Below are 26671 nucleotides of genomic sequence, written 5' to 3'. Positions count from 1 at the left end.
TGCCCCACCTGAGCTGTGCATCTCTGCACCTCTTCCAGAGTCACGATGGGCCTCCTGGCTGCATCTCTGATGAGAGCTCTTCTTGGTCGTTCTGTAAGTTTTGATGGACGACCATGTCTGGGTAGGTTTGCAGTTGTACCATACTCTTTCCATTTCCGAATGATGGATTGAACATCTCATCTCCTTGAGATATTCAACGCTTGCCAAATATTTTTAGATCCAAGCCCCGCTTTAAACTTCACCGCAACTTTTTCTCTGACCTGTTTGGTGTGCTCCTTTGACTTCATTTTGTGTTTTGTTCCCCAACACTTTCTTAACAAACTTCTGTGGCCTTCACAGCACAGCTGCATTTATACTGAGACAAGATTACACACAGATGGACTCTTTTTAGTCATTATGTCAACATTCTTTCAATCTTTCCAAAATCATCAGGGAACTTCTAAAAGTAATTAGTTGCATTCAAGAAAAAGGGGGCTGAATACTTTTGCACGCTGCCCTTTTAAAGTTTTTTTTTTTTTTGGAAATCTTGTAAAATATTTCTTTCCACTTCACACTTGTGTGCCATTTTGTGTTGCTCATTTACATACAATGCTAAGAAAATGTATTTAAATGTATGGTTATGACATGACAATATGCGGGGGATCAATACTTTTGCAAGTCACTGTACATGTAGTAGTAGCTGCAGTATTAGCCGAGCTTCAGTAGCAGTTTTTATTCCCACTCAGATCAGATAAACAGACATTTCCTCGGGCTCCTTTAATCACTCACTCAAGTGTTTACTTCAGACATGTTTCCCTTGTGTATCTGTACTACACACTCTGTATACTCCAAATATTTATACTACCTCCTCTTGTGTAACACAAGGTTTTTCCAGGACATATGGGGTACACAGAAGATGCAAGACAAAACTGGGACTAAATCGGAACTACACCAGAACTAAAATGGAACTAAATCAAGATTACACCAGGACTAAATTGGGACAAAATCAGGACTACACCAGGACTAAATCAGGACTACACCAGGACTACACCAGGACTAAAGTGGGACTAAATCAGGACTACACCAGGACTAAACTGACCCATAACAGAAGCTCCTCAGCTCTCACAGGACTAAAGGAGCTGTATGAACACTCGCCCCCTACTGGCTTAAATCAGCCCTATTGTGCTTGTGTGTGATTGATAGTTATAATCTGACACCTGTGGATCCTGATGTTATAATTTACACATTTAAAATCTAAGAATGACTTAATTAAAGAAACAAGTCCACTGCCCAATGGGAGCTCACACCACTGTAAACGTCATCACAGCAAAGTGCCACGTGCTGTCAGCCCCTCCTGTAGATAGCTGCACATCACACAGGCAAATAGTGGACTTCTTTAGAATCATATGAGTACCAACTAAGAAAATAAAATTGGAGAACAAAGTAGGTCCAGAGCAGTGGGGTGTAGCAGTGGAGGTGAAAATGGGAGTTGATTGCAATACGGCGTTTTGAAAATAAGTGTTTAAAAATGGAGTTAGAGAGTAGAGTGACAGCATGAGTTTATAAACTGTAAACATTTGCACTTGTCATCAGTTTAATGTGTGATCTACCCTAAAACAGCATTGAGTAATATCAGTCTGAATGGGGAACAGGAACACACACAAACCAAGGCGACTTTAGTCCTGGTTTAGTTCTGCTTTAGTCCTGGGTTAGTCATGGTTTAGTCCCAGTTTGGCCTTGGATTACACATCACTGATCTTTGTAAACCACACTTAAACCAGTACTAACCTATGTCAGACCCAGCATTCAATCAAGTCAAAATCATAACATACAGACTGATCCTGGCTCAACCAAAACCGGGGCTAAACTTGGTCTAAAGGAGTTGTAGGAACATGCGCCCCTTCTGGCTTAAAACTGTACTGCATTCTCTTTCAAAACCTGCCTGGACTATTGTTGTCCCCCAGCACTGAACACATGAGACAAGGACATACTTAGGTGGTTGGGACATGTTACTGCTTACCACAGAGTACACAGTTGTATATTATACTCTTTAACCTGCCAGTGCTGGGACATGGGCCGGGCCTGAAAACAATGATTATAATGTCATTGTACAGCTGTTCTCTTCATAATGACACAGTGAGGATCTACTTTCTGATTGGCTGAGGACTCCAGGTGAGGTCATGTCATGTCTGAGGTGTTGATGATTGACAGCTGGGTGTGAAGTGTGAACCTTTTTGTCAGGGTAACCACTTAAAAGAGGGGATGTTTTACTTCTACGGCGTATTAACTGCTAATATAACATTAAGATTACCATGATGCCTTTTATTGTTTTGAAAATGCTATAGTCACCCAAAACAACATTTTAACATGTTTTAGATGTTGCACTTATGTTTTTGATGCTCCCCACCTCTCCTTGCTCTCTAAGCTAAGTCACTGCCCCTTTAGACCATAATAATCACAACACAATCAGCTGCATCCCACTATTGAAATTACTGCACATTGCATCAAGTTTGTGCAGTTGCTGTGTACAGTTTTATATCATGTTTTTGTATATTTATGTAGATTTGTCCTGTGGGAGTATGGGCGATACTTACGAATCTTCTGAAGAGATCTTCTTCAGGTTATAATGCATAATGATTATTAGAAAATACCTTCTTTAAACATACTCCTCCTGTGCCTGTCCTGCTCCTGACCTCACTGGCCTACCTGTGGACGACACACCTGTGCATTTGTTACATCACAGCTAGCTAGGCACTGACGCACTTTAGTGCTGTAATGGCCCTAATTGCAGCTAATTCTACCCTTGTCTTGGTATACAAGCTCAGGCTCAAATACTTTCCCACTTTTAAAGGTTTTACAGAAATTTTACAGAAGGCCACAGGTCACGGCAGGAATCCACTCACACCAAGCTGTTAGCCGTTAGCTGCTAACTGCTAAGAGCTACACCTGGAGACCAGTGTTTACATCAGAGACACAGGGAACCCAGGATTAAGAACACATAACACAACACATGATGTTATTTCTTTTGTCCTGGGTGAAAGGGCTGGTCTTAATCAGGACTATACCAGGACTAAGCCAGGACTAAACCAGGTCTACATAGGCTACTTCTGTCAGACCATGTCTCACTGTATCACACATACCAACCAAACTACATCACACCAGGATGTCAGCTCGACTTTTACCATGAGAGGTTTTCATAGATGAAAATGAGCAGACTGGAGAGAACTGAATCTCTTATCTACAGTAATCCCACTGGACGATCATTATTTTACATTTGTTCACTGCAAAAACCCAGTATTAATCAAAATGACTTAATAAAAATAGTTCCACTCACTTACTGTTCAAAATTGCTGAACGGCAGGCCCCACCTCTATACAGTGACAATTCATTGTAGCAGGGAGCAGTTGGACATTTTTTAACCCTACATCTATGAACAGGTGTCAGATTTATTTGTTTTTTTTTAATTTATTTTAAGTGGCACTTAACACCTAACACACCAACATTTCAAACAGAATTGCTACACGTGGTAGTACCTGGACGACTAAAGGGGAGAGTGAGCAGAGTGAGGAGGGGCGGGGGTCGCTCATAAATATCCCCACTTCAGACTCCACACGCAATCAGTTTTTGACAGTGACGACAGCGCCTGAAGAAGTCGGACTACAGATGGCGCTGTTGTCCTGCCTCCACCAGTAGGAAGACCGTGTCAAAACCTGTTTAAAGAACAAATATGTTTTTATAACATACCAAATCATGTATGTATGGTATATAATAATTGTAATATTATATCCTATGGTCTTAATTTCTCATATTTTGTGATCCAGAGCCTCATCTCAGACCCTTGCACAAAGTACTGACTGCGAATGACTCGTTTTGTGCTGGCTCCTTTAAATGAAAATCAGATAATTCACATTGATACATTTGTAAAACTGCCTTGATTCACATATGCACATGTGGTTTGTCTTCAGAATGTCTAAACATAAGATTTGATGTTGTTTGCGGATCAAGCATGTCCTTTTGGCTCATGTGTGCAATTGCTGTAGTTCATTTTGTTAATATCGTAGCTTTAGGTGCACATGTGACTACTGCTCTGCAGTGCTGAAACTGAAGTGGAAATAGATGCGGTCAAGAAAGCTCCAAGGTGCGTTTGTTTTACAAAACCTTGTACTCAGTTACTGAACATTATACTCACGTTGTTGATAATGTATTTGACAGGCGCGAGTCCCAGGCCAACCCACATCCACGGAGGACCGTCCAGGACTGTGTGTCCAAGTGTATACTCCCTTCAAAATGCCATTAACCTATACAGCACAGTTTGGACCATGACATCTAAGAGGAATAGTCAGTTGACTCTTTGATTATGGTGCCAGTTTATTGTCAAACAAATCCTAAAAGTTACACTGGAAGTTCAGTTAAGTAAAAAAAATGGTAATACACACTGTGTCAATAAATATTTTGTGTGTTGCCTGCCTATGTCATTATTACTAGACGCTAAACGCGACTCTGAGCTTACTAAATGAAGTATTTAAGCTAAACATTTGATATAGCAGTACTGGTCTGGTATAATGTTACACATGAAAACTAGTTTTAAATACCAAATACCACCCAGATCCACCTTTTGTGACCAAGAAGTAGCCTTTGCACATCTTATAAACAAATGATTAGCCTATTGAGCTAGAGGCTGCAGCTAACTAACCTTTTAGCATTTTTAGGTGGAAGATAACAAATGAAAATACAAAAGGGGTAATTATTAATTCTGTAATGAATCCACAAAGTCACAAGAATAAATTGATGCACAGATACACAAACAACACAATCACAAACAGCTTCATTCAAAACTAATACTGAAGTCGAAGCCATACAAACTACAATGTCACATCAATATATAAAACATTATTTATCATTATTTTGGTGTAATTTAGGACTTAACACATCAACTGGATAGATCGAAGGAAATGACCTGTCATCAAGAGGCGCCTTTCAGCAAATCCGTTACTAAACTGGAACAGGTTTGTGAAGCATTCCTCCTTGAAGTGGTGCCACATACAAAAAGCGTCCTGAGCACGTTCATAGGCACAACGAAAAATAAACGCTATCCAAGTAGTTCTCAGAGGTTCTGTGACTGGAGGCGTAATGATACGTGTTGGTTAATACAAACAACAACCGAACACCTAGCTTTGATAAATGTGCATTTTCATCATCATGTTGCACTTGAACTACAAAACAAAAACAAGATGGCGGACTCGGAGAGCGATTGGATGGAAGTTATTGAACCTGTAAGGTCTTTTATGGATATTTACTCTGAAAATCAGTGACGCAACAGATCGAGAAAATGTAACAAATTGCAGAAAATGAAAACAGCTACACTGGAATTGAAAGGTGTTTACAGCTACTGAATGCTTTAAATTGAGCATTTCTGAGTTAGTATAGACACTGTATACTGGAAAAGGTATCCAAGAGCTAAAAATGAAGATTTAGCACAATATGTGTTCTTTAAATCAGCTGACCAGACACGTTGCAGTACCATCACGTGGCCACTCTGAGTAAGAGCGCTAGTGAGCAGTCCAAACTATCAGGAATGAAAACAAACTAAGCCTTGGACTGGAAGAAGAATCTATAAAAATATAAATCATATGTTCAGTGTTTCCACAGTATGCACATTAAAGTGGAACTAAAAACTAAATCCACTTTTTTTTTGCTACTCAAATGTGTATGTGGTGTTTGAATAGCTTTGTCTGCTGCTCCTAGTCTTTTTTTTTTTTTTTTTTTTTTTTTCAATTTTAGTGCAATGTAAATTTGCAGATTTGTGTTAAAATACAGTCAGTACAGTGTGTGCGTTGCCTCCAGTGGCCACTGAACTATAGAACTATATGACATCACACAAAACTGCCCTAATTAAAAGTTTGAAGTGTGGATATCTGTTAGACCAATCACGTTGTTCTTTATGTTCTTTATACCCCCAGACCCCACTCTCCCCCTTAGTCCCTCAGACCCCACCCCTCCTCCCCTCTCACGTTCCCCTTTAGTCCTCCAAAGCCTGCCCCCCTCTCCCTCCTCCCTTCAGACCTCCAGACCCCACCCCTCCTCCCCTCTCAGACTGCACTCGTCCTTGCTTCTCTGTTCAGGTGTTTCCTCCCACTTTAATTAAGATGTACTTATAGGAAAACCTCTTTTTCTAATCTGCCCCAGACGATTTCCATAATGACTATGGACCACATCTGCACAAGTTTAAAGTTCAAATGGCAGGTTAATCTACTCACTCTAAAACAGACATTGGCAAACTACGGCCCGGGGGCCACACACGGCCCTTTGGGCTTATTACTCCGGCCTGCCGAACGTTAACATAAGGGTAAACCTTGTTCAGTTTACCTTTTCAGCAAGTTGTTGATCTTTTGGCACTTGATAAAACTGAATGTGAGTTTTTCTGCTGTATTTATTTAACTGAAATGTAACTGTAATAAATTATTAATTTAATTAATGCATTTGGAAAACAATTTGTGTATATATGTGTGTGATGTGCGTGCGTGTGTGTGTGTGTGGGGGGGGGGGTGTGTGGGTGTGTGGGGGGGGGGGGTGTGTGTGTGTGTGTGTGTGTGTGCACGCACGCATATTCTGGCCCGGCCGCTCTGTCAAATTAAAACCCATTGTGGCCCATGTGTTAAAAAATTTGCCCACCCCTGTGCTAAAACATAGTTAACATCATTATGCCTTTCATATTTGACTTCCTGGTTGGACACGGGCAGCAGACGTGACATATGCAGAGGATGTGACACATGTACAGGTAATTCTCTCACTGCTACTGTGCAACCATTTTGTATTTTTCTTCTCAACGTTTTCCTACAAACTACCACTTAACTGATGTAAAACAATGATAAAAATTTTTAACACAGGAACTATCCACCAATCTAAGACAAGTGGAAAACCACGAAAACCCGTCACATGCAGTTTCACTACATGTACAGTTCACAAACAGTACACTGTATACTTATTTAGAGAACACAGCCGCAGTCCTAATGATGCCACCCCAATACAGACTATAGGGACATGTACAGTGAAGACGCAGCCCTCTAGTGGTGAAACTGTTTAAACACAATTATTAACTAAAGGAAATGCATGTTTTCCAAAGCCTAGGCACTGTGCCTTAGTAGTGAGTTCCTCCAAAGGCACCTCCTTCCAATCAAAGGCAAGTGTCCTTTCTAGGAGCAAAAGACAGCTAATGGAACAGACAGTGTTGTAGTAGTGAGTAGTGCTAGTGCAGCCTCTGCAGCTCAGTGAGTGAATTCTGGATGTTCTTTCACATGAATCCTGTCCATATACTGACCATGGGACACACTTGTGTGTGTCATTATCTGCAGGCTAAGACTCTGGACACACAGGGTCAGTTGCGATTTTAGTACTGTTTTTTTTTTTTTTACTGTAAGAGTGCAGGCACATGTAGTTCCTTTAATTTAGACTTATCTTAGGTCCATCTTAGTCTTGTTAAAAAGTGGCATCGAAGTTAATCTTGAGTCATGAAAACTGTTAGGGTTTTTTCTGGGTTTTGTATTACAGATCTTATAATACACAAAATGGATTCTTGAGAGCTTTAACCTATGCTAGAATGCTGTTACCTCCTCGAAATAGTTAATTCACACATGTTTGAGTAATCTTTTATTATTAGTCTGTCTACACCTCCATTGCTCAACATGTTCTGTTCCACCTTGTGTTGTCATGTAGTGGTAGTTTTCAAGTTTACAGCTCCTTTTACCTTTTGTTCAGTAGAGATTGTCAATTCAAGGTGTATGGAGTTTAAACACAGAGTGGAGCACTTCTTCTATTACCACATGACATCACAAGGTGGAGCAGAGTGTTTTCAGTTTGAGAAAAGAACTAAGTGTAAATATGCAGGGTTTATATGTTAAACATGTGTGAATGAAGCAAAACACACAACTCCGGTATGTCCGTCATGAGGAAACAACATTAGAACATGAAGCTGAAATGAGCCTAATATGACCCTATACTTGTAACTACATCCTCAAATACAGGACAATCCAGATTAATCAAGCAGGATTGAATCAATCAACGATCCTACTCTGAGTAAGTGAATAACTATGATTAAAAGCTTTTAAAAGTCATCAGATCTCTTCCAAAGACTTTTAGGTTTAAACCAACTGGATTTCAGTATTGATGGCAAGTGAAATGAGAGGCTCATGTGAGGCTCATTCTGCTTTCTGATTGGATGTATTTATTTTTTTTTATTTGAATTTGAATTTTGAACCAAAAGACCAAATTCTAACAAAGCAGCGCATACTGTCGGCGCCCCCTGTGGAGAGCTGCACATCACACTAGCGAGCGGCAGATCAAAAAAAAAAAAAAAATTGTACCAAAATGGCTACGCAACACTGCCAAATCCTACCCATATTTATTTCTTTCTTTGTTTGTTTGTTTGTTTATATGATAGGGACAAGTCTGTACCTGAGGCATGTAACATACTACAACATTTATAACCAAGTCTAATTTGCAGTGTCAGTCCCTAGAAGGACTTTTACAAAAGGCAAAACACACAGTGTTCACTTTATGATTTAACAATATACAAAGGCAAATGGAGGTCAGGTTTATCAGCGATCACATGTCTGACTCTTTAAGACACATTTAAGTTCATGTTTAAAACCAGCCCAGCCACGGTCCAGTTTCAGCTCAGGGCTTCAGAAGTTCCAGAGTTTAACGTATGGACTGAGAATGTGGACAGTCCAAAGGGTGTTTTTCTCAGGGGCATGTTCAAGTTCCTATTGTTCCCAGAGCAGTGGCTCCTCGTGTGATGGAGCCACTGCTCTGAATGGGACTATGAGCTCACTGAGGACACCAGGAGCTCTAAGGTGCAAACATTTAAACGGCAATTTTAAATGACAAAACCTAAACCTTTAAAGCTAAGAAAGTAAATCTCTGCAATACCTGGCAACGGCATGTTGTAACAGGTTTATGTCGATTTAAATCATTCTCAGTGGCTTCATTGTAGATGCTATCACTTATTAAGAACATAAAACAGGAGAACGAAGTGCGTACGTCACAGTGGGGGGTGTGCTGGTGGAGAAAACAAGGACTGATTGGCAAAATGGTGCCTTGAAAACAAGCAATTAAAAATTACTCAAACGTGAATCACTCCAAATACAACTTCAGAGGGTCAATGGTGAAACAACTAGAACATGGTTAAAAGCTCTGAAAATTCCATTTTGGCAAATAGGTCTGTTTAAAAGATGTAATTTGAAGCACTAAATGGCAGAAGTGTTAACACAGTATGTGTCTTGCACGGTAATATTTTTGGCTCTGTAGGTCAATAGGAAAACAGTGCGTCTTGTGTCCCGGGCCTGTGCATTGTCCTGGACCGGTCTGCTTGTGTCGTCAGTGGAAACTCTCCACACTCATGTTTTTGTCTCACAATGAAACTGAAGCTGCAACCTGACACAAGCCCCACCCCCTTACCTGCTCAGGTGTCACCTCCCTGTGCTGCTTTCAGGGGCATGGGAAAACGTACCACCACTATTCAAATGAAGACTTGTTTAGTCCAGGTTTAGTCCAGGTTCAATCTTGGTTTGACACAGTTTACTCCCAGATTGGACCTGATTTAGTCCTGGTTTAGTTCTGTATTCCAGGTTTGATCCTGGTGTGGTTTTGTCCTGATGTCCTGGTTTAGTCAAATGTTTTCCAGAGTGTTTTGAAGGCATCATGGTCCAGCTAAACAATGAGGGCAGAGATAGCTTACGGCATACAGAAGTCTCACTCTGACGACACATTTGGAGAGGAAATATTCCTCTGCCCCTTGTGTTTATTAAAGTGCAATAAGAAAACACAAAACAAACCCTGTGTAAATATCATGATGTTAATAAAAAATGTGTTCAGAAGTGTTAACAAATCTGAGTAGAATCAAGTAGAATAAAATACATTTCTATACATAAAAACTGTTTGTTTTTTGTTTTTGCAGAGGGTGAGGACCTCAAAACTATGAAGAAAAATCACAAATCAAAAATCAAGTAAATATTCATGTAAATTAGGTCCAATGTATATTTCATAAAAGTCTGGAGTTTGAATGAAGTTGATATGAAAGGCCAAGCACAGAAATTGTAAGCAGGATTCACTGAACCCCATTAAAATTAATAGAAATGTCCATTAAAAACTTAAATACTGTCCCTGTGTCAGAGTGAGCACTCTGTCCTCTCTTGTGTCAGAGTGAGCACTCTGTCCTCTCTTGTGTCAGAGTGAGCGCTCTGTCCTCTCTCCTGTGTCAGAGTGAGCGCTCTGTCCTCTCTTGTGTCAGAGTTAGTGCTCTGTCCTCTTTCCTCTCTGTCCTGTGTAAGAGTGAGCACTCTGTCCTCTCTCCTCTCTCCTATTTCAGAGTGCTCTCTTGTCTCTCTCTCTCACTGCTCTCTTGTGTATCTTTGATACTGTCCTGTTTCTGCACCTGTCACTTTTCTGCAACTGTCCCATTCATCTGACCTGTTCTTCACTTGCTTTAGGGACACACATATTCTCTTCACGTATTTGTTTTGTTTTTGTTTTTTCACTTCACACTTCTTCAGTGTAGGTCATTTGTGCGCACATTTTTATAGAGACTTTGACACAAACTGGGACTTTTTACCTGGACACCATTTTCTAGGATCATATTTGTGGTATTTGTTTCTCTCTATAGACACCAAGAAGACATTTTTGAACATTCTAGTGTAACAATATTTGCAAAGTTTCTTCTGTATTTTATCCCTATTTCATTTATTTTTATATCCCCAAACTGCATCTATATCTTGGGCTATTTTTGGGTCTCACTTGTGGTAGCTGGAGGCAGAAGGATGCCGGTTCAAATCCCGGATGACCAGGACTTCTCCTCCTTCAAAGACCAGTGTCTGAATCCCGAAGGCTGGATCCCCAAGTTCAACAAGAACAACATCACAGTGTGGATTCGTGCTGAGGAGAGCGCCACCGTACAGAAAATCAAGGTACTACAGCCACACATATGTTCACATGTTCATTATTATTATTAGATACATGTGGATTTAATTATCTCATTCAATATAAGAACTTGGTTTAGATAAAAAATAGATACTCATTATTCGATACTAAAAAGTCCAATTCACAGGACAGAAATGAACCTTTCCTTTAGAATGGTCTTGAGCTGTATAACAAGTAAAAGTATAAAACCGCAGACTAGACTAGACATAGACCACTATGGAACCTACCTGGACCACTGAGGGATTACACAGGATTACACTAACATTTAATATTGAAAGTCACATTCTGTTGTTTCTTTGTGGTATCGGAATAAGTATCAATTCTACTCCTTAGTATCAAAATCGAGTTTGAAATTTTAGTATCATGACAACACTAGTCAAATGGTATGAGGGAATTCATATAGAGGGAATAGAAAACAAAAGCAGCCTTAGAACTGACCCTTGTGGCACACCAGAGCAGAGCCCACTTCTGAAGAGCCAGATGTCTGCGTGTGCATCTGGTTTAAGTCTGATTGCAGGTTTGGTTTGCTGTATGTATGTTTTGTGATGTTTGAGGTTTAGTTTAGTTTAATTTATTTATTAAATGAGACAGGCACCGTTCACAATATGCATTAACCTAGAGATGCATTGTACCAGGTTGTATCTATAAATGGACACAGCTAATGTGCCAGCCTCAGCATTTCAAATAGGAAGTGCTCATGGGCATGCTTCCGGCTCCATCAACTTTGTCACCATTTCACTTCACATTGTAAAACTGTGGCCCCCCTCTCTGTAATTGCTTTGTCTCCATAAATCGAGATATGAACATTAGTAACAGACAAATCGGGTGCCTTCTCTCCCCAGGGTGCTCCTGCTAGTGTTTGCAACAGGTTTGATTGACCCCTTTGATAAGCGCCCACCCTCTTTCTAAACCAGCGGTAAGGGGGCGTTACCTTCAACATTCTCAGTCTGGATTGGCTCTTTCGTTGCTATGATACTCGTGGTTGGAATTTCAAATATGTAACTCGGCTCCCTATTGGTCCCTATAACTTCTCTAGCCTCAATGAGCTTCATTTGGCTGGAGCCAAACGCGATGGGTGATGTCCCACTCACTTAGTCCACTTCTTTATACAGTCTATGGTTGTAACACTAGTGCCAATTCCTCCTGTAGTCCCAGGGCAGGCTGGTGTTATAGGTCATCAAATCAAACTGGCTTTAGAATGAACGTCACACCATCTCCAGAACGTCACACCGTCTCCTGTATGTCACACCATCTACAGAACACCACACCATCTCCAGAACATCACACCATCTCCAGAACATCACACCATCTCCAGAACATCACACCATCTCCAGAACATCACACCATCTCCAGTATATCACACCATCTCCAGAACATTGCACCATCTTCAGAACATCACACTATCTCCAGAGCACACACCAATCCACATCATGGGAGCAGGTTTGGTTTGAGAGGAGCCTTTGTTTCTCCAGGTGTGAAAATGTGCCATAGTTTGTGGTCCGTGTGATATGAAGCGGTCAGCATGTGTCTACAGAGAGATTGTTGTAGTTATGTTATAATAGTGCCATCCCTATCCCCAGCCTGGTTTAGTGTTTCTTACATATTAATGCAGAAGGAAAAACGCTTCAGTACTTCACAAAGAGCTGCTCAATTATTAAAGTCAGCTCTCTTCTCAGGCTCAAAACTGAGTCAGACTTTCTGTAGTTGTCTGAACAGAATCTACACCTGGTCTATCTGTCCATCTGGATCTGCTGTCTTTGAAAGTGGCCAGGAAAATGACATCATCATGACGAAGATCTTTCACAACAGCAGAACAAGCCATAAAGTCCAACTCAAATCCAGTGGAGAGAATAGCACCTGATTTTTACTGTTTTAAAAACATGAAAAACAGAACTAGTTCATTTTAAGCCTTTTGCAGTGGTCCAAAGTGATTCCTCACTTACCTTATGCATTCTGAACATTCTAATTATTCACCACGATGAGTTTATAAGTGCTTTGCACAAATTTCAGGGACCAGAGCAGAGTTTCACAATAATGCTACCAACGACTAGTATTCTAACAGTGCACTTCCTGATTATCGGACAACAAAATGCTTTATAATTAGATGCAGACAGTACACATGTGACTTATATTGACCTGAAGAGCTGCTTATACAATATATCAGTACTGACAAGATACACTTTGCTCAAATACTTGTGGAAGATCACGCACAGGTTCTTTAACTGTTACAGTCCTACCAGCAGAATAAGAAAAAGTAACACCAGTAATAGTTGCAGTAGTGTACTACTTTCAGTGTGATACAGTGTGGTCTGAAAGTAGTTTAGCAGTAGTAGTAGTAATTTAAGTCGTAATACTCTGCCTCATGTCTGATCATCACAAACAGGAGTGAACCTGTCCTCCCTAGTTTCCCTGAAACATAAGGCCGGATCCAGGTCTGATCCGTTTCCTCTCAATCTCGGAGTGCGGCACACTGACCTGCATCTGACATACCACGTAAATACACATAAACCAGATCACAAGGAACTAAACCTGGTCTCACTCAGGCATAAACCTGGTCTAAACCCAAACTAAACCATATCTAAACTTAGACTACACCAGATCTGCCTGCAGTGATGGATAAGGATCATTCAACACTTTTAATGAAACTGTGTTGCACATATTGTGCAAAAGTCCAAGATAATAATATGGAGACTGGGCTGTAGTTGATAAAAGAAATTCTTCGATCAATTGATTAGTCGACTCAAAAGGGGGCGTGGCCAAAGCTCTCAAAAGTATTATGTATCTCTGTGTATCTGACCCAGATTGCGCTCACAAGACTAAACAACAAATACAAAAACAACTATACAGAAAAGAACTACGAAGAAACAATGTATTTATGTAAAGACAGAACTTGAATCATGAATTTAATCTGACTATAGTTCCTTAGTTCACTCATTTAGAACTGTGGAATCTACCTGGACCACTGAGGGGTTACACAGATATAAGGCCACATGGGAATATAAAAGAAAGTACTAACATTTAATGTGGAAAATCACATTCTATTATCTAAAGAAAGAGGGGTTTTAAGTGTTATCGTGGTATCGGAAACAATATTGAGTATCAAGTCTGTTCCTTAGTATTGAAATCAAGTTTGAAATTTGAGTATCGAGGCAACACTATAATGGATATAGCACATTCCTCACATGTACGCAGTATTTCGTAGTATAATAAAAAGTAAAGATCTGAGGAAGCCCAGTATGAACAGTGGACCTCTGACATGTGTAGGGATGATCCAGGTCTCACCACAGCGAGACACAGGCCTATAAAAGTTTAACATGGAGCAGGAGGCGCTGATAGAGTTACATCGAAACCAGAGAGGCCAGTGGAAAAGACGCATCAGGCACAGCTACGGTGGCCCAGTGGGACAGTAGACACTAAACACCAAAAGCACTCTTCAGGATTGTTGGTCCCTCCAGTATTTGGGAATCTTGTTGATGATTTCCTGTGAGCAGCAGCACACAGGTCTCAAATATCAATTGTGAGATTTAAATTAGAATGGTGCTGTCGGAAATGTGCTCAATTTGATCCCATCTCGACAAACAACAGAAACACATTTGTTCAAACCTCCAGTCATTTTGTTAATAAGTAAAATCAAAATCTAACCTGAATTATACTTTTTGATTAAAAGTCCAAGATAGAACACAAAATGGATTCTTGTGAGTTTTATGCCATGTTATAGTGTTACCTAATCAAAAACATAACTAAAGTAGTGCTTTGTTTTATTCACACATGTTTGAGTAACACTTTATTATTAGTCTGTCCACATCTCCAAGGCTCAAAATGCTCTGTTTTACTTTGTGATGTCATGTGGTGGTTGTTTTCAAGTTAACAGCTCCTTTTACCTTTTGTTCAGTAGAGATTGGCAATTCTAGGGCTGAAATTATCCAAATGATTCTAGTGAAGGTGTGTGGAGTTTAAAAACACAGTGGAGCACGTCCTGTATTACTGCATGACATCACAAAGTGGAACAGAGTGTTTTCAGTTTGAGAGGAGAACTCAGCCTAAATATGCAGGGTTTGTGTGTTAAACGCGTGAATGAAATGAAATACAACTCCAGGTCTGTTTGTGATGAGGAAACAACATTATAACAGAGATCACAAAATAGTCTAATATGGCCCCTTTAAAAGACATCTCAGCGAAGTTTGTAGTGCCTGGAGATATGGCTGAAGTTTGAGGAAACAGGAAACTACTTCCAGTTAATGCTGCGTCCATGTGGTTCTCAGGTGCTGGAGTTTCGGAGATGAGAAGTTGGGATTCCATCATGTTTGCATTCAAGTGTTTTTATCTCGAAAAGTCGGCATTTTGAGTAACCAATTATTGAATTATTTTAACATTATTTTTTACCAGTAATATTAACCAGGAAGTATTGTTGATTGTGTTGTGATAGTGCTCTGAAGGGGGAGTGACTTAAAGCAGAGAGCAAATAGAGGGGAGACTCACTATGTCAAATATGAAAGTTAAACTTATTAAAGATGTTAATATGTAGTTTTAATCAATAAAAGGTTACATGGTGATCTAAACATGTTATGTGTTAGCAGTTAATATCCCGTAGAAGTAAAATACCCCCTCTTTAATCAAACATTGGCAATTAACATTAAAGGTACACTATGTAACTTTTCTGGTGGAGAGTCCGCCATCTGCTTGTCTCCATAGAACTGTGCATACTTTGCCTGGAATGTTCAACAGTATGGGATTACACTTATTTATGCCTATGGGAAGCAGACAAGGTGCCGCCACAAGTTGCAGAAGAAGAATGCATGTTTTTTGAGGAGCTGTAAAAATGATTAAATTGACTAAATCAAGATAGATATGCCTAAGGTTATATTGTGGAACATTCTAAGTAAGCAATAACATCAAGGAAATGGCAGAACTGTTACCAGAAAAGTTAAATAGTGACCCTGCGCAAACCTCTATTGCTCTTATACTGACAGTAAACACGTACAGGTGAATGTCTAGTCAAAGAGCTTTTGAAAACATTTCCCAGGGCCACATGAACACAGTGTTATTGTTTAGATCCAGACTACACACGGGCATGGTTCCCTTGCATTTCAGGGATATCAGTCTGGATTTGCCAGACGACTTCTCTGTACTTCTCCGCCCCATTTGAACCTCTGTTTATGTAATGCACTGGTTTTGGCTCATATTTGATCCATTATACACTGCAAATAGAGTTTCTATTTTGGAGCAAGTGCAGTGCATGGATAAACAGGAAACAGCTGTTGCTCACGTGCTAACTTTGTTTTTGGATTGACATAGAAGATGTTATCAATTGAAGTACAGTGCTTTGTTACAAGACTGAGTCAAATTGATGAGTAAACTATTATCTTTTTTTTTTCTTGTTTTGAATTGTTTCTCTTGTTCTATTATCTCACTGTGATGCTTAGTTCTAGATTAAATGGACCAAGAGCTGAAGAAGGCTACACACCTTTGGAACATACTACCTTGGGGTGCACTTAGGGCCACTAGGGACCCCTTAAATGGGTTGGTACGGTTCAGAGTGAATGAGGCTGGAAATTCTACTCATGGATCTATTAAAATAACTGGATGAGCAGCAAAACTTCTTCACTCCTACAACATTTTGCCCAGTTGACAGATTTAATTTCATCTTTTGTTATGGATAGGTTATTGATGCTTAGAGCTTTCTCGAGTTGGATTAGTGGCCACTCACTGGTACTACAACAAAAAAAAATCCCTCCTGCCCAGAAAACATTCTTCCCATAGTGCGCAATGCAATCACAAATTTTTACATATTTTTAGATCATAAACTTGTTCTCAGCTCAAAGTCCATCACTCTAGCACCGCTCAAGTGCCGCTGTAGCTAGTCTCACTCTGATTGGTCAGACCAGTCACGTCATATACAAGACTACTGCAGATGATCGGTGGGCATGAGAGCCACCGGACGTACCTATCCACTAAAGGCTAAACTAGAGATATGTGCCATTGACCTCAGTCCATTCACTTGGGTGGGTGGCCATGTTTAGGCCCCGTGACTTGATACTGCTAGACTCAGATCCTTTTGAATCCACAGTAAACTCCATTACACTACTGCTGCTACTACTACTACTATTACATTCTGACTACTACAGCTCAAACACCTTGTACTGCCCCACTGGCTTACACAGGAGCCTGCTTTGTAATGAGAGTGTACGGTGGCTCGGAGGGACATTAGGGGCATGATCTCTCCCTCTCAGGCAGAGGCAGAGGTAAGAGGAGCAGGTCTGTACTCTGGGTGATCTACGAGCTCTGATTTGGCTCTTAAAGAAACCACATATTTGTCACAGCTGGATTTGAAGAGCCTGAAGAACAGGACATGAACCATGACTGTTAAAAGTCTAGTTAAAGGCACTTATTGTCCAATAGTGTCTCCATGGTTCTCATCCGTGACTTTAAAATGTGGAGGCAAAATCATTTATTCTCCTGTTATTCTTAAATAAAAAAAAATAAAAAAAATAGCTGCTTTAATCTATTTAGAGCTTGGAATGAGGAGATAACATTGTGACAAGAAACATTGATGAATCTGACAGAAACAACATAATGTAAAATGAAAACAAACAAAAAACATTTCCGTAATAATGTCCCATTGTCATATTCATGTCATATTAGATAACGGGGAGCTTTCATAACATTTGGGCAAAAAGAGTTTACTTTTTGGAATTTGGAACGGCTGCCTTTTCTCAGAACTTGGATTGGACTGGCTCTGACTGAGTTTGGACTCCATGACTGGTCCGGACTTGGTTTGGACTGTTTCTGACTGGTCCAGACTGTACTGAGTTTGAACTGATCCAGAACAGGTTTGGGCTGGTGAAGACTGGGCTTTAACTGGGTTCTGACTTTTTTTTTTTTTTCTCAGCATGGGGAGATTTGATCTGTAGAAACTAATGACTTAAGAACTGCATTTTGTTATTTAGTTATTTTAGCATGTTTTTTGTTTTGTTTTGTTTTGATTTGATTTTTATATTGTAATCATCACAGTCCCACTTCAGACTGGGTTCAGAACGGTCAAGACTGCAGACAGGTTCTGTCTGGGTCTGTGTGAGCTGGTCTGTGTGAGACTGGTCTGTGTGAGACTGGTCTGTGTGAGACTGGCTTTGGTCTGGTTTGGGCTGAGCTTGGTCTGGTTCTGAATATATTTGAACTGATCCTGGGGAGGGACAGGACATACTCCAGGTCTTGTCATTGTGTGGTGGTTCACCTCTTCACCTGTAACTGAACCTGGTGCTGTCCCCTGCTTGTCTCCACTGAGACAGGCATTGACAAGCAATGTCCATGGAGAGAGGCAGGTGGAAGAGCCTCTGTCAGAAAAGTTACACAGTGCACTGTTAAGCTGCAAAATACTTTGTCCATCTCCAATAGAGAAAAAAATTGTGAATGATGTAATGTCCCAGACATGTGCTGATGTTAGCTCCAGTCAGACACGCAGACATATCTCCCTAACATCGACCGTTGTTTCAATATAAATGCCTTATCGATATAAATGTGCAGTGTGTTCTGCAGCAGACTAACTGTATTATAGTCTATATTATAGTCAGTACATGTGCAGAACTCTGTGAGAAGATTCTCCTGGTGTTTGTATAGGTCTGTTTGAATGTCATATAGTCTTATTTCATGGTTTATCACTAATTTCTCTGCACTGAAGACTTTCTTTAAAGGTGCACTACATAACATTTCTGGTGTCTGATGTTATTCTTTTGCCTGAATGCTACAGAGTATGGCATTAAAGGTATCTAGCATTCATTTTTTCACAGGGGCTTTAATTGCCTTTAAAAACATTGTTACATTGAGCAAGGAAGGGTGTCTGTCCACAGCTCTGACCTGTAAGTTAATGTGGGGTGTCACCTGCTCATCTCCATTGTGAAATATAAGATGAATACCAAACTGTGAAACATTCTATTCAGAGCAATAACAACTCAATAGAGACAAGTGGTGGACCAAAAGTAAACCATGACAGCTTGTTATGATAAAATACAACTGTTTTTGAACTAGAACTGATTGGACCCTTACAGTGTCACATGTCCACGTTTACCTCCCCTGTCCCACCAGAACCACATGCTTTGACAAAACTTTACAAAGACGAGTGGATCTGGAACCATATCCTTTCTCCCAGACTTCAAATAGGAGATATCGATGGGCAAATGAACATATCAAAGCTAATATTTCAACTTACTAATAAAAAAGTAGAAAAAAACCAAAACAACAACAACAAAGGACTGATGCAAATTATCGAATATGGTTGCTCCGTTTGAAGTTAGGATGGAGGTTTGTCACTCTCTCGATTCCAGACCCATCTGGATTCAAACGTAATGTAGAAGGGACTGGCTTCTCAGGCAAGTTTACCTGCCTTGTAGCACACCTTGACCGTAGTCTCCTTTGTGTGGTCATTGCGTGTTGTGTGTCCGTGTGGAGATGCTGTCTCCGGTTCCACATTTTCCATTGAGTCTAACAGTATGAGAGCGACACACTGACCTCCACCTGATGACCATCCTGCCTGGCCTGGATCTAACACAGAGTTGTCAAAAGTATCGAAAATCTGATACTAATCAATACTAAAACCTGTACTGGAACCACACACTCTTTTGAGCAGGTATCAATACTAAAAAAGTCACATTCACAGGACAGAAATGAACCTTTCTTGAATATTTTTAGAATGATCTTGTATAAGACACATAGACTAGTATACAGCCATGGACCACTATGGAACCTACTGGACGACTGAGGGATTACACAGATATAAGGCCACGGGGGAATATAAAAGAAAGTACCACCATTTACGGTGGAACATATCTATCTATATCTATTGTATAAAGAAAGAGTGTTTGTTGTTATCATTGTGGTATCAGAATCCTTATTGGCTGTTGTCTGTTCTGTCTGTGCTGCATCTAACGTGTGGAGCAGGTTTGTTCTGCTTGTGGTGGGTCTAACATGTGTGAAGTTGTTGTATGTGTGAGACTGTTGTCCCGCCTGTGGTGTAGCGTAGGTGAAGCTGCTGTTTGTTCTGCCTGTGCTGGATCACACAGACTCAGAGCTTGACAGAGTGATGTCATTGTAGAGCCTGCACTGACCTTTGTTCACTGCTGAAGCAAAATGTCGCAAAAAATACAAAAAGAATCACTGCAATTTAGAGATGAATTCAAAATAAAACAATGACTGTTTGAAAGAGCATCCAGTGCAGTGTGAGTGTCGGCAGGACAAACCTGAGTCAGACCAACATTGTCCAATCAGCCCTTGTTATCTTGGCCAGCGTCATCAGAGGTATAATACTCCCTGTAACAGAAGTATATCAGACTGGACTGCACTAGACTGAATAGACAACACTGTTCATTATACCCCCAGACCTCACCCCTCCTCCCCCTTCACTCTCCCCTTTAGTCCTCCAGGCACTGCCCCTCCTCCCCTTAGTCTCCCCTTTACCCCTCCAGACCCCGTCACTCCTTTCCCCTCACTCTTCCCTTCAGTCCTCCACGCACTGCCCAGTTTAGTAGCTCTATTTCAAATGTGGTTGTGGGCGGAGCTTAAGTGTTTTGTCCCACTTTAAAGTGTTATGATTTCATGTGTGTTGCAACAAACTGTAGAATAATTTGGTCACATTTTGTTTGTTGTCAGATGCGTATCGTGTGCAAAGATGTTCCCGCGGAGACAGTGTATGACGTGCTCCATGACACCCCCTACAGGAGAAAGTGGGACACAAACATGATTGACACCTACGACATTGGACGCCTCACTGTCAACGCCGACGTGGGATACTACTCCTGTAAGTCTACTACTACTGCTACTACTACTAGTCCTTTAAGTCTACTGCCACTCAGCTTCCTGCTTCTGAAGAGTGCAGACACAAACCTTGCTTCTGCTCTGCTTTTTAATCATTTTACCTCTTCCAGTGCTGGAAATTTTGTTTAGTTGTGATTTTCATTTAAGTAAACCAAAACCATTTTAACATTTTTAACAAAATTTCTGACAAGACAGAGAAGAAACCAAAGGAATTCTTTCTGTGAATGCTGTCAGGGCACAGAAAAGGGAGTGTCGGAGGGCCGAGTGGAAATGGAGCAAGTCAAAGCTCCAGGTACATTATGAGATTTACAGAGAAAAGATGCACAACATGTACAACCACAGTTTATGTAGAACAAGGGAGAGGGATTTTTCCAACATTATTGTGAGTTGCATTAATAACTCTCATGTCCTGTTTGCAACAGTAAACATATTAACAAACCCTCCAGCTCCGCTGCTGTTAGAACTAATTTCCACATCTAAGTGCAATGAGTTTGCAGTATTCTTTAATGACAAGGTTCAGGGGATTAAAAATGCCATCAATTACACAATGCAAATAACAACCCTACAGCGACCTTGATACTTAGTGCCCCAGGGGTCAATCGTGGGACCCCTGTTGTTCAATCTCTACATGCTGCCGTTAGGCCAGTTAATGCGCAGAAATAATGTGTCCTACCACAACTATGCAGATGACACTCAGATCTATGTCTCACTGCAGCAGGTGAATATGGACCAGTGGATTCACTCTGACACTGCATCCAACAGATCAGTGTGTGGATGCAAAACAACTTTCTCCAGCTAAACTCAGACAAGCCTGAAGTCATCGTCTTTGGCCCAAAGAAACAGAGAGAAAGTGTTAGCAGTCACCTCCAGTCTCTCTCTTTAAATCTAAACTAAACATCAGGCTAGAAATCTAGAGGTTATAATGGAATCAGACTTGAACTTGAATAGTCACATCAAATCAATAATATCTGCAGCTTTTTACTACCTAAAAACATTGCAAAAGTCAAAGGTATACTGTCAAAACCAGAGTCTAAGAGACTTATCCATGCATTTGTCTCCAGTAGGTTAGACTACTGTAACGTCCTGCTCACTGGCCTCTCCAAACGAGCCTTAACACAGCTGCAGTACATCCAGAACACTGCTGCTCGAGTCCTGACTAGAACCAGGAAGTGTGAGCACATAAGTCCTGCGCTCAGGTCTCTGCACTGGCTCCTGTGGCTCAGAGAATAGACTTTAAAGCAGCTCTGCTTATGAACAAGTCTCTCCATGGACCAGCACCAAAGTACATTTCCCACATGTTAGTGCCAAATGAACCATCTCACACTCAGGGACTTCAGGGACCGACCTCCTGCTGGTCCCAGAGTCAGGACTAAACATGGGAAATCAGCGTTTCAGTTTTATGCAACTAAAACCTGGAACAATCTTCCTGTAGATGTGAGACAGGCCTCTACTTTGACAATGTTTAAATCCAGACTCAAAACGGTTCTGTTTAGCTGTGCATACGACTGAAATGGTTTTATTCTGCACTCTCCTCTTTTAATGCTAATTTTATGATGATTATTTGTGATTATTTATGTTTTGATTTGTTATATAGTGATATTAATGTCTTTCTTAGTCTCTAAAGCACTTTGAATTACTTTCTGTATGAATTGTGTTCTACAAATAAACTTGCCTTGCCTTCTACTACTACTTCTACTAATCCTGTAAGTCTACTACAGTTATAAATACTGCTGCTACTACTACTAGTCATAGTCCTATTACAACTATAAATACTGCTACTATTATAAATACTGCTATTACTACTATTACTACTATTATAAATACCGCTGCTGCTGCTGCTGCTACTAGTCCTGTGAATTTTCTATTTTTACTACTACTAGTAGTGCTACTACTATTCCTGTGAGTCTACTACTGTTACTACAGTAGTCTGCTACCACTACTACTACTAGAAATAGTACTACTACTATTACTACTACTCACTACTCCTGAGAGTCTACTTCAACTATTACGCCCAGTTCCCTCAGATAAATACTGTTGTTGTGTCCTTGAGCAAGACACTGATCCCACCTCACCATTGGTGTCTGTGTACACTGGTGCATGAATGTGTCAATGTTTTTTGACAGTACCATACTGGTACCTTTTAACAGTACCCAGACCTGGTTCAGTCCTGGTCTAGTCCTGGTTCAGAGCTGCTGGGTTGTTTCAGGGAGGTGTCCCCCTGGACTGAAGAACAGAGACTTTGTGACCATGAGGTCTTGGCTTCCTTTGGGCAATGACTTCCTCATCATCAACTACTCCGTCAAACACCCGGTAAGTACTACTACTACTGCTACTACTACTACTTCTACTACTACTGCTACTTCTACTACAGCCGCTACCACTGCTACTACTATTACTACTACAAAAACTACTAGTATTATTACTACTACTACTACTTTTTGTCAGGACTTTCATTTATTTCCTTTTTTTTTCTTAGCAACATCCTCCAAAGAAAGAGTACGTGCGCGCGGTGTCCCTCCTCACAGGGTACCTGATCCAGTCCACCGGACCAAACTCATCCACCCTCTACTACCTCACCCAGGTAGACCCCAAAGGTACCCGATAGTCCTGATATGGTCCTGATCTAGACCTGGTACTGGCTCTGGTCTATCCCAGTTTATCACAGAGTTGTACTGTTTCTGTTGCAGGTTCATTACCAAAGTGGGTGGTGAACAGAGTGTCTCAGTTGGTGGCTCCAAAGGTACAGTTTGGTCTTCACTCATAGTACATCTATTGCAGTTATAGTAATTATTGTGATGGGTCCAGATAGAACTTCTACAAGTCTGTTCAAAAAGGTCCTTGTAAGGCCAATTGTCCCCTGCTGTCCCAATGCTATTTGATACCAAAATGTTCTATCAGTAAGAACACTGACTTCAAACTCTTGTACTTCATCACTGGTTTAACCCCTGAGACACTGGAGGAGGTCAAATGCACCAGAGCTTCACATACAAAACACATATTGAGATTATTTCTAGTATATGGCTTTTTCTCTACACACCTTTGGCAAATAATAGATTTTCATTGACTTTGATTTTTCATAGAATGACTCCTGAATGCTCATGAACCCTTAAAGACGGGGTATTATGGTAAAACGCTCCAAAAAGTTGACTTTGCATGTTACAATATTGTTCAATCATCAAAAACATGCCAGATGAGTTTTTCAGATCCCATCCATGCATGTTTGAGTAATCTAGAGATCTCTCCCAGGCCCTATTCAAACCCTCAGTTAGAGACATTGAACTGTGACTCTAGTGTCCTGCTATAGAATATGCAGGACCAAAAATGACATAATTGGAAACAAATAAATCCAAGAATAAATGTGTAAATGCATTTATTTATTTACACATATTTGAATTCACCACTTTATTTAATACATTCCAACATTTACTCTTGTATTTATTTATTTCAAATTGATACTTTGCAGCTGATGTCATCAACATTCCCTGGGAGTGTGACGCTAACTCTAGGCACTGCTCTGTCTGAAGCTCTGTTACTCAAGTTAGACTTTAATCTGATCTTTATTTTAACACAGTCCCACCAGAAAGAACTGGCTCTACAACATATGAGCTGATTTGTGCTGTTAAACAGGTCCTTCTCAAATAACATTGCAGTCACAAGCTAGCCAGTATTGACAGTTTTTCAGTTAGTCACTCTCACCTTTTTGTTGAAAATCAAACTCCAAAACACGACCATGAGCGCTCAGATTGATCACAGGCTTATGAAATGTGCTATTTAAATCCATTTTGTATTTTTCTTGAGTTTACAGACTTAGAACTTTTTTGACAGTGTTTGCTAATGTGTGCATTGTGTCATCTTGGTAACTGCTGAACATTCCACCATAGACATACAGGCAGAACACCCCAAGCACGATATCATTGCAAAATATCAGTAAGATAATTTTGGTTCTCCATAATTGAAGCTTGTATATGTGAGCATACAATGTGAGCTCCCTCTGCTGGTCAAAGGTGTAACTGCAGCTTGTCTGATCTCTTTTTCTAACTTCAGGCGATGCGTAAGATCTACAAGGCCTCGCTCAAGTATCCTGAGTGGAAGCGTAAGCACAGCCCCCAGCTCAAGCCCTGGCTCTACCCAGAACAGAACAGCCTGCCCTGCGTAGACCCGAGCTGCCTCAGCCTCCAGAGGGCCGACTCCCTGGAGAACATCGACGAGAGCGGAGCCAACGAAGACAAGCCCGCCAAGGACCAGAGCGATGAAGAGCAGGACCAGGACTGAAGCAGGGACTGAAGCAGGGACTGAGCCAGGACTGAGCCAGGGACTGTACCAAGGACTGAACCAGGACTGAACCAGGACTGAACCAGGACTGAACCAGGAATGAACCAGGACTGAACCAGGACCAGAGCAGTGAGGACCAGGACTGAATCAGGACAGAAGTAGAACTGAGCTAGGACTTAACCAGGACTAGACTGAAACTGAACCAGCACTCCCATGACATAAGTAGTATTCTGACTTGTCCTTTGTTTCTTGGCTGTATTTTGTGTGAGTAAAATATCATTAAAAACACACGTCTGTTTTGGAGTGTTTTGATTTTGTTAGTACTGGACTGATTGAGAATTACTTTAGGTTAAATGCATGCTCTTTGTAAATGCACCTTCCATTTTGAATGTTCTTGAGTTTAGGTCGTGGTCTGATGAGAGATTTGTACTGCGCTTGTGGTTAAAGGCCCATATTACTCTGTTCTCTGATCTGTGTTATCATGTTGTTTCCCCATCACAAACAGACCTCTAGCTGTGTTTTGTTTCTTTCACACACACAAATCCTGTATATTTAGGCTGAGTTCTTCTCTCAGAAAACACTCTGCTCCATTTTGTGATGTCATGTGGTAATACAGGAAGTGCTCCACTGTGTTTTTAAACTCTGTACACCTTCACTAGAATCATAAACATAGTGCATTTAAACGGTAGTGCTATTCCAGCTCTCACAAATGAATATTGCCTTTGTGTCATTAGGCAAGACACTTAACCCACACGCCCCCCAAGGTCTGTGTACACTGGTGTAGGAATGAATGTGTGAATGGGTGAGTGGTTTCTTGATGTAAAGTGCTTTGAGCCTTGAAGGAAAAGCGCTATATAAAAACATTTACCATTTAACTTGAAAACCACCACCTCATGACATCACAAAGTGGAACAGAGCATTTTGAGCATTTTGAAGATGTAGACAGACTAATAATAAAGAGTTACTCAAACATGTGTGAATGAAAAACACAACTCCAGGTCTATTTTTGATGAGGTAACAACATTATAACATGGTTTAAAGCTCACAAGAGTCCATTTTGTGTAATATAGGGCATTTAAAGCGTTGTTAAATTTGAAGTTTCTTAGAATGACAATGTGCCCTTTCCTGTAAAATACCACAATAAAGAAAGATTTTCAAATGTGTTTGGTCATTGTGTTGATGTCAAAGTGTGCCAAAAGTTTTGTAACATCAGTTCAGAGGTGGATAGTACTCAGTTACATTTATTTGAGTAACTTTTTAAACATAATATTCAGAATACTTTTAGCAGCATACTTTTACTCCTACTTGAGAAATATTTTATAGTTGAAAAATATAGTATAGTACTCTTATGGGAGTAAAAGTTGTGCTTCTTTTTCCTACTGTGAGAAAGTCTAAAGTAACTTGAGTTTTATGTTGACAATTTGAAATAAGCTGAACATTTGTGTTTCTCCTTCAGTTATGATTTAGTTTAATTTTTGTGTCTGTCCTTTGAAAATACTACATTTGTGCAGTATTTAATGTTTTCTTCCAATCACATTAACCTCAAATTACAAACAACACGTTATGCCCCGACAGTTATGCTTGAATTTTCTTGAGTAGTACTTTTCCCAAATACTCTTTTACTCTTGAGTACCGGTAATTT

At 40.4% G+C, this 26671-nt stretch overlaps 1 protein-coding gene across 1 annotated transcript; it reads left to right on the top strand.

Moving 5' to 3' along the window:
- The first annotated feature begins 10371 nt into the window (after nt 1-10371).
- stard15 (StAR-related lipid transfer (START) domain containing 15) lies at nt 10372-26185 on the top strand. Its single transcript, XM_033966467.2, has 6 exons — nt 10372-10940; nt 20593-20740; nt 22964-23067; nt 23234-23351; nt 23445-23497; nt 24802-26185. The coding sequence occupies exons 1-6, from the start codon at nt 10794-10796 to the stop codon at nt 25027-25029; spliced, it is 798 nt and encodes a 265-aa protein (XP_033822358.1). The 5' UTR covers nt 10372-10793; the 3' UTR covers nt 25030-26185.
- The last annotated feature ends 486 nt before the right edge of the window (nt 26186-26671 follow it).

The sequence above is a fragment of the Periophthalmus magnuspinnatus genome, chromosome 5 (assembly GCF_009829125.3).
Source record: "Periophthalmus magnuspinnatus isolate fPerMag1 chromosome 5, fPerMag1.2.pri, whole genome shotgun sequence".
Taxonomy (NCBI): domain Eukaryota; kingdom Metazoa; phylum Chordata; class Actinopteri; order Gobiiformes; family Gobiidae; genus Periophthalmus; species Periophthalmus magnuspinnatus.
The sequence above is the reverse complement of the archived record's forward strand: the minus strand, read 5'-3'. Positions and strand labels throughout refer to the sequence as shown.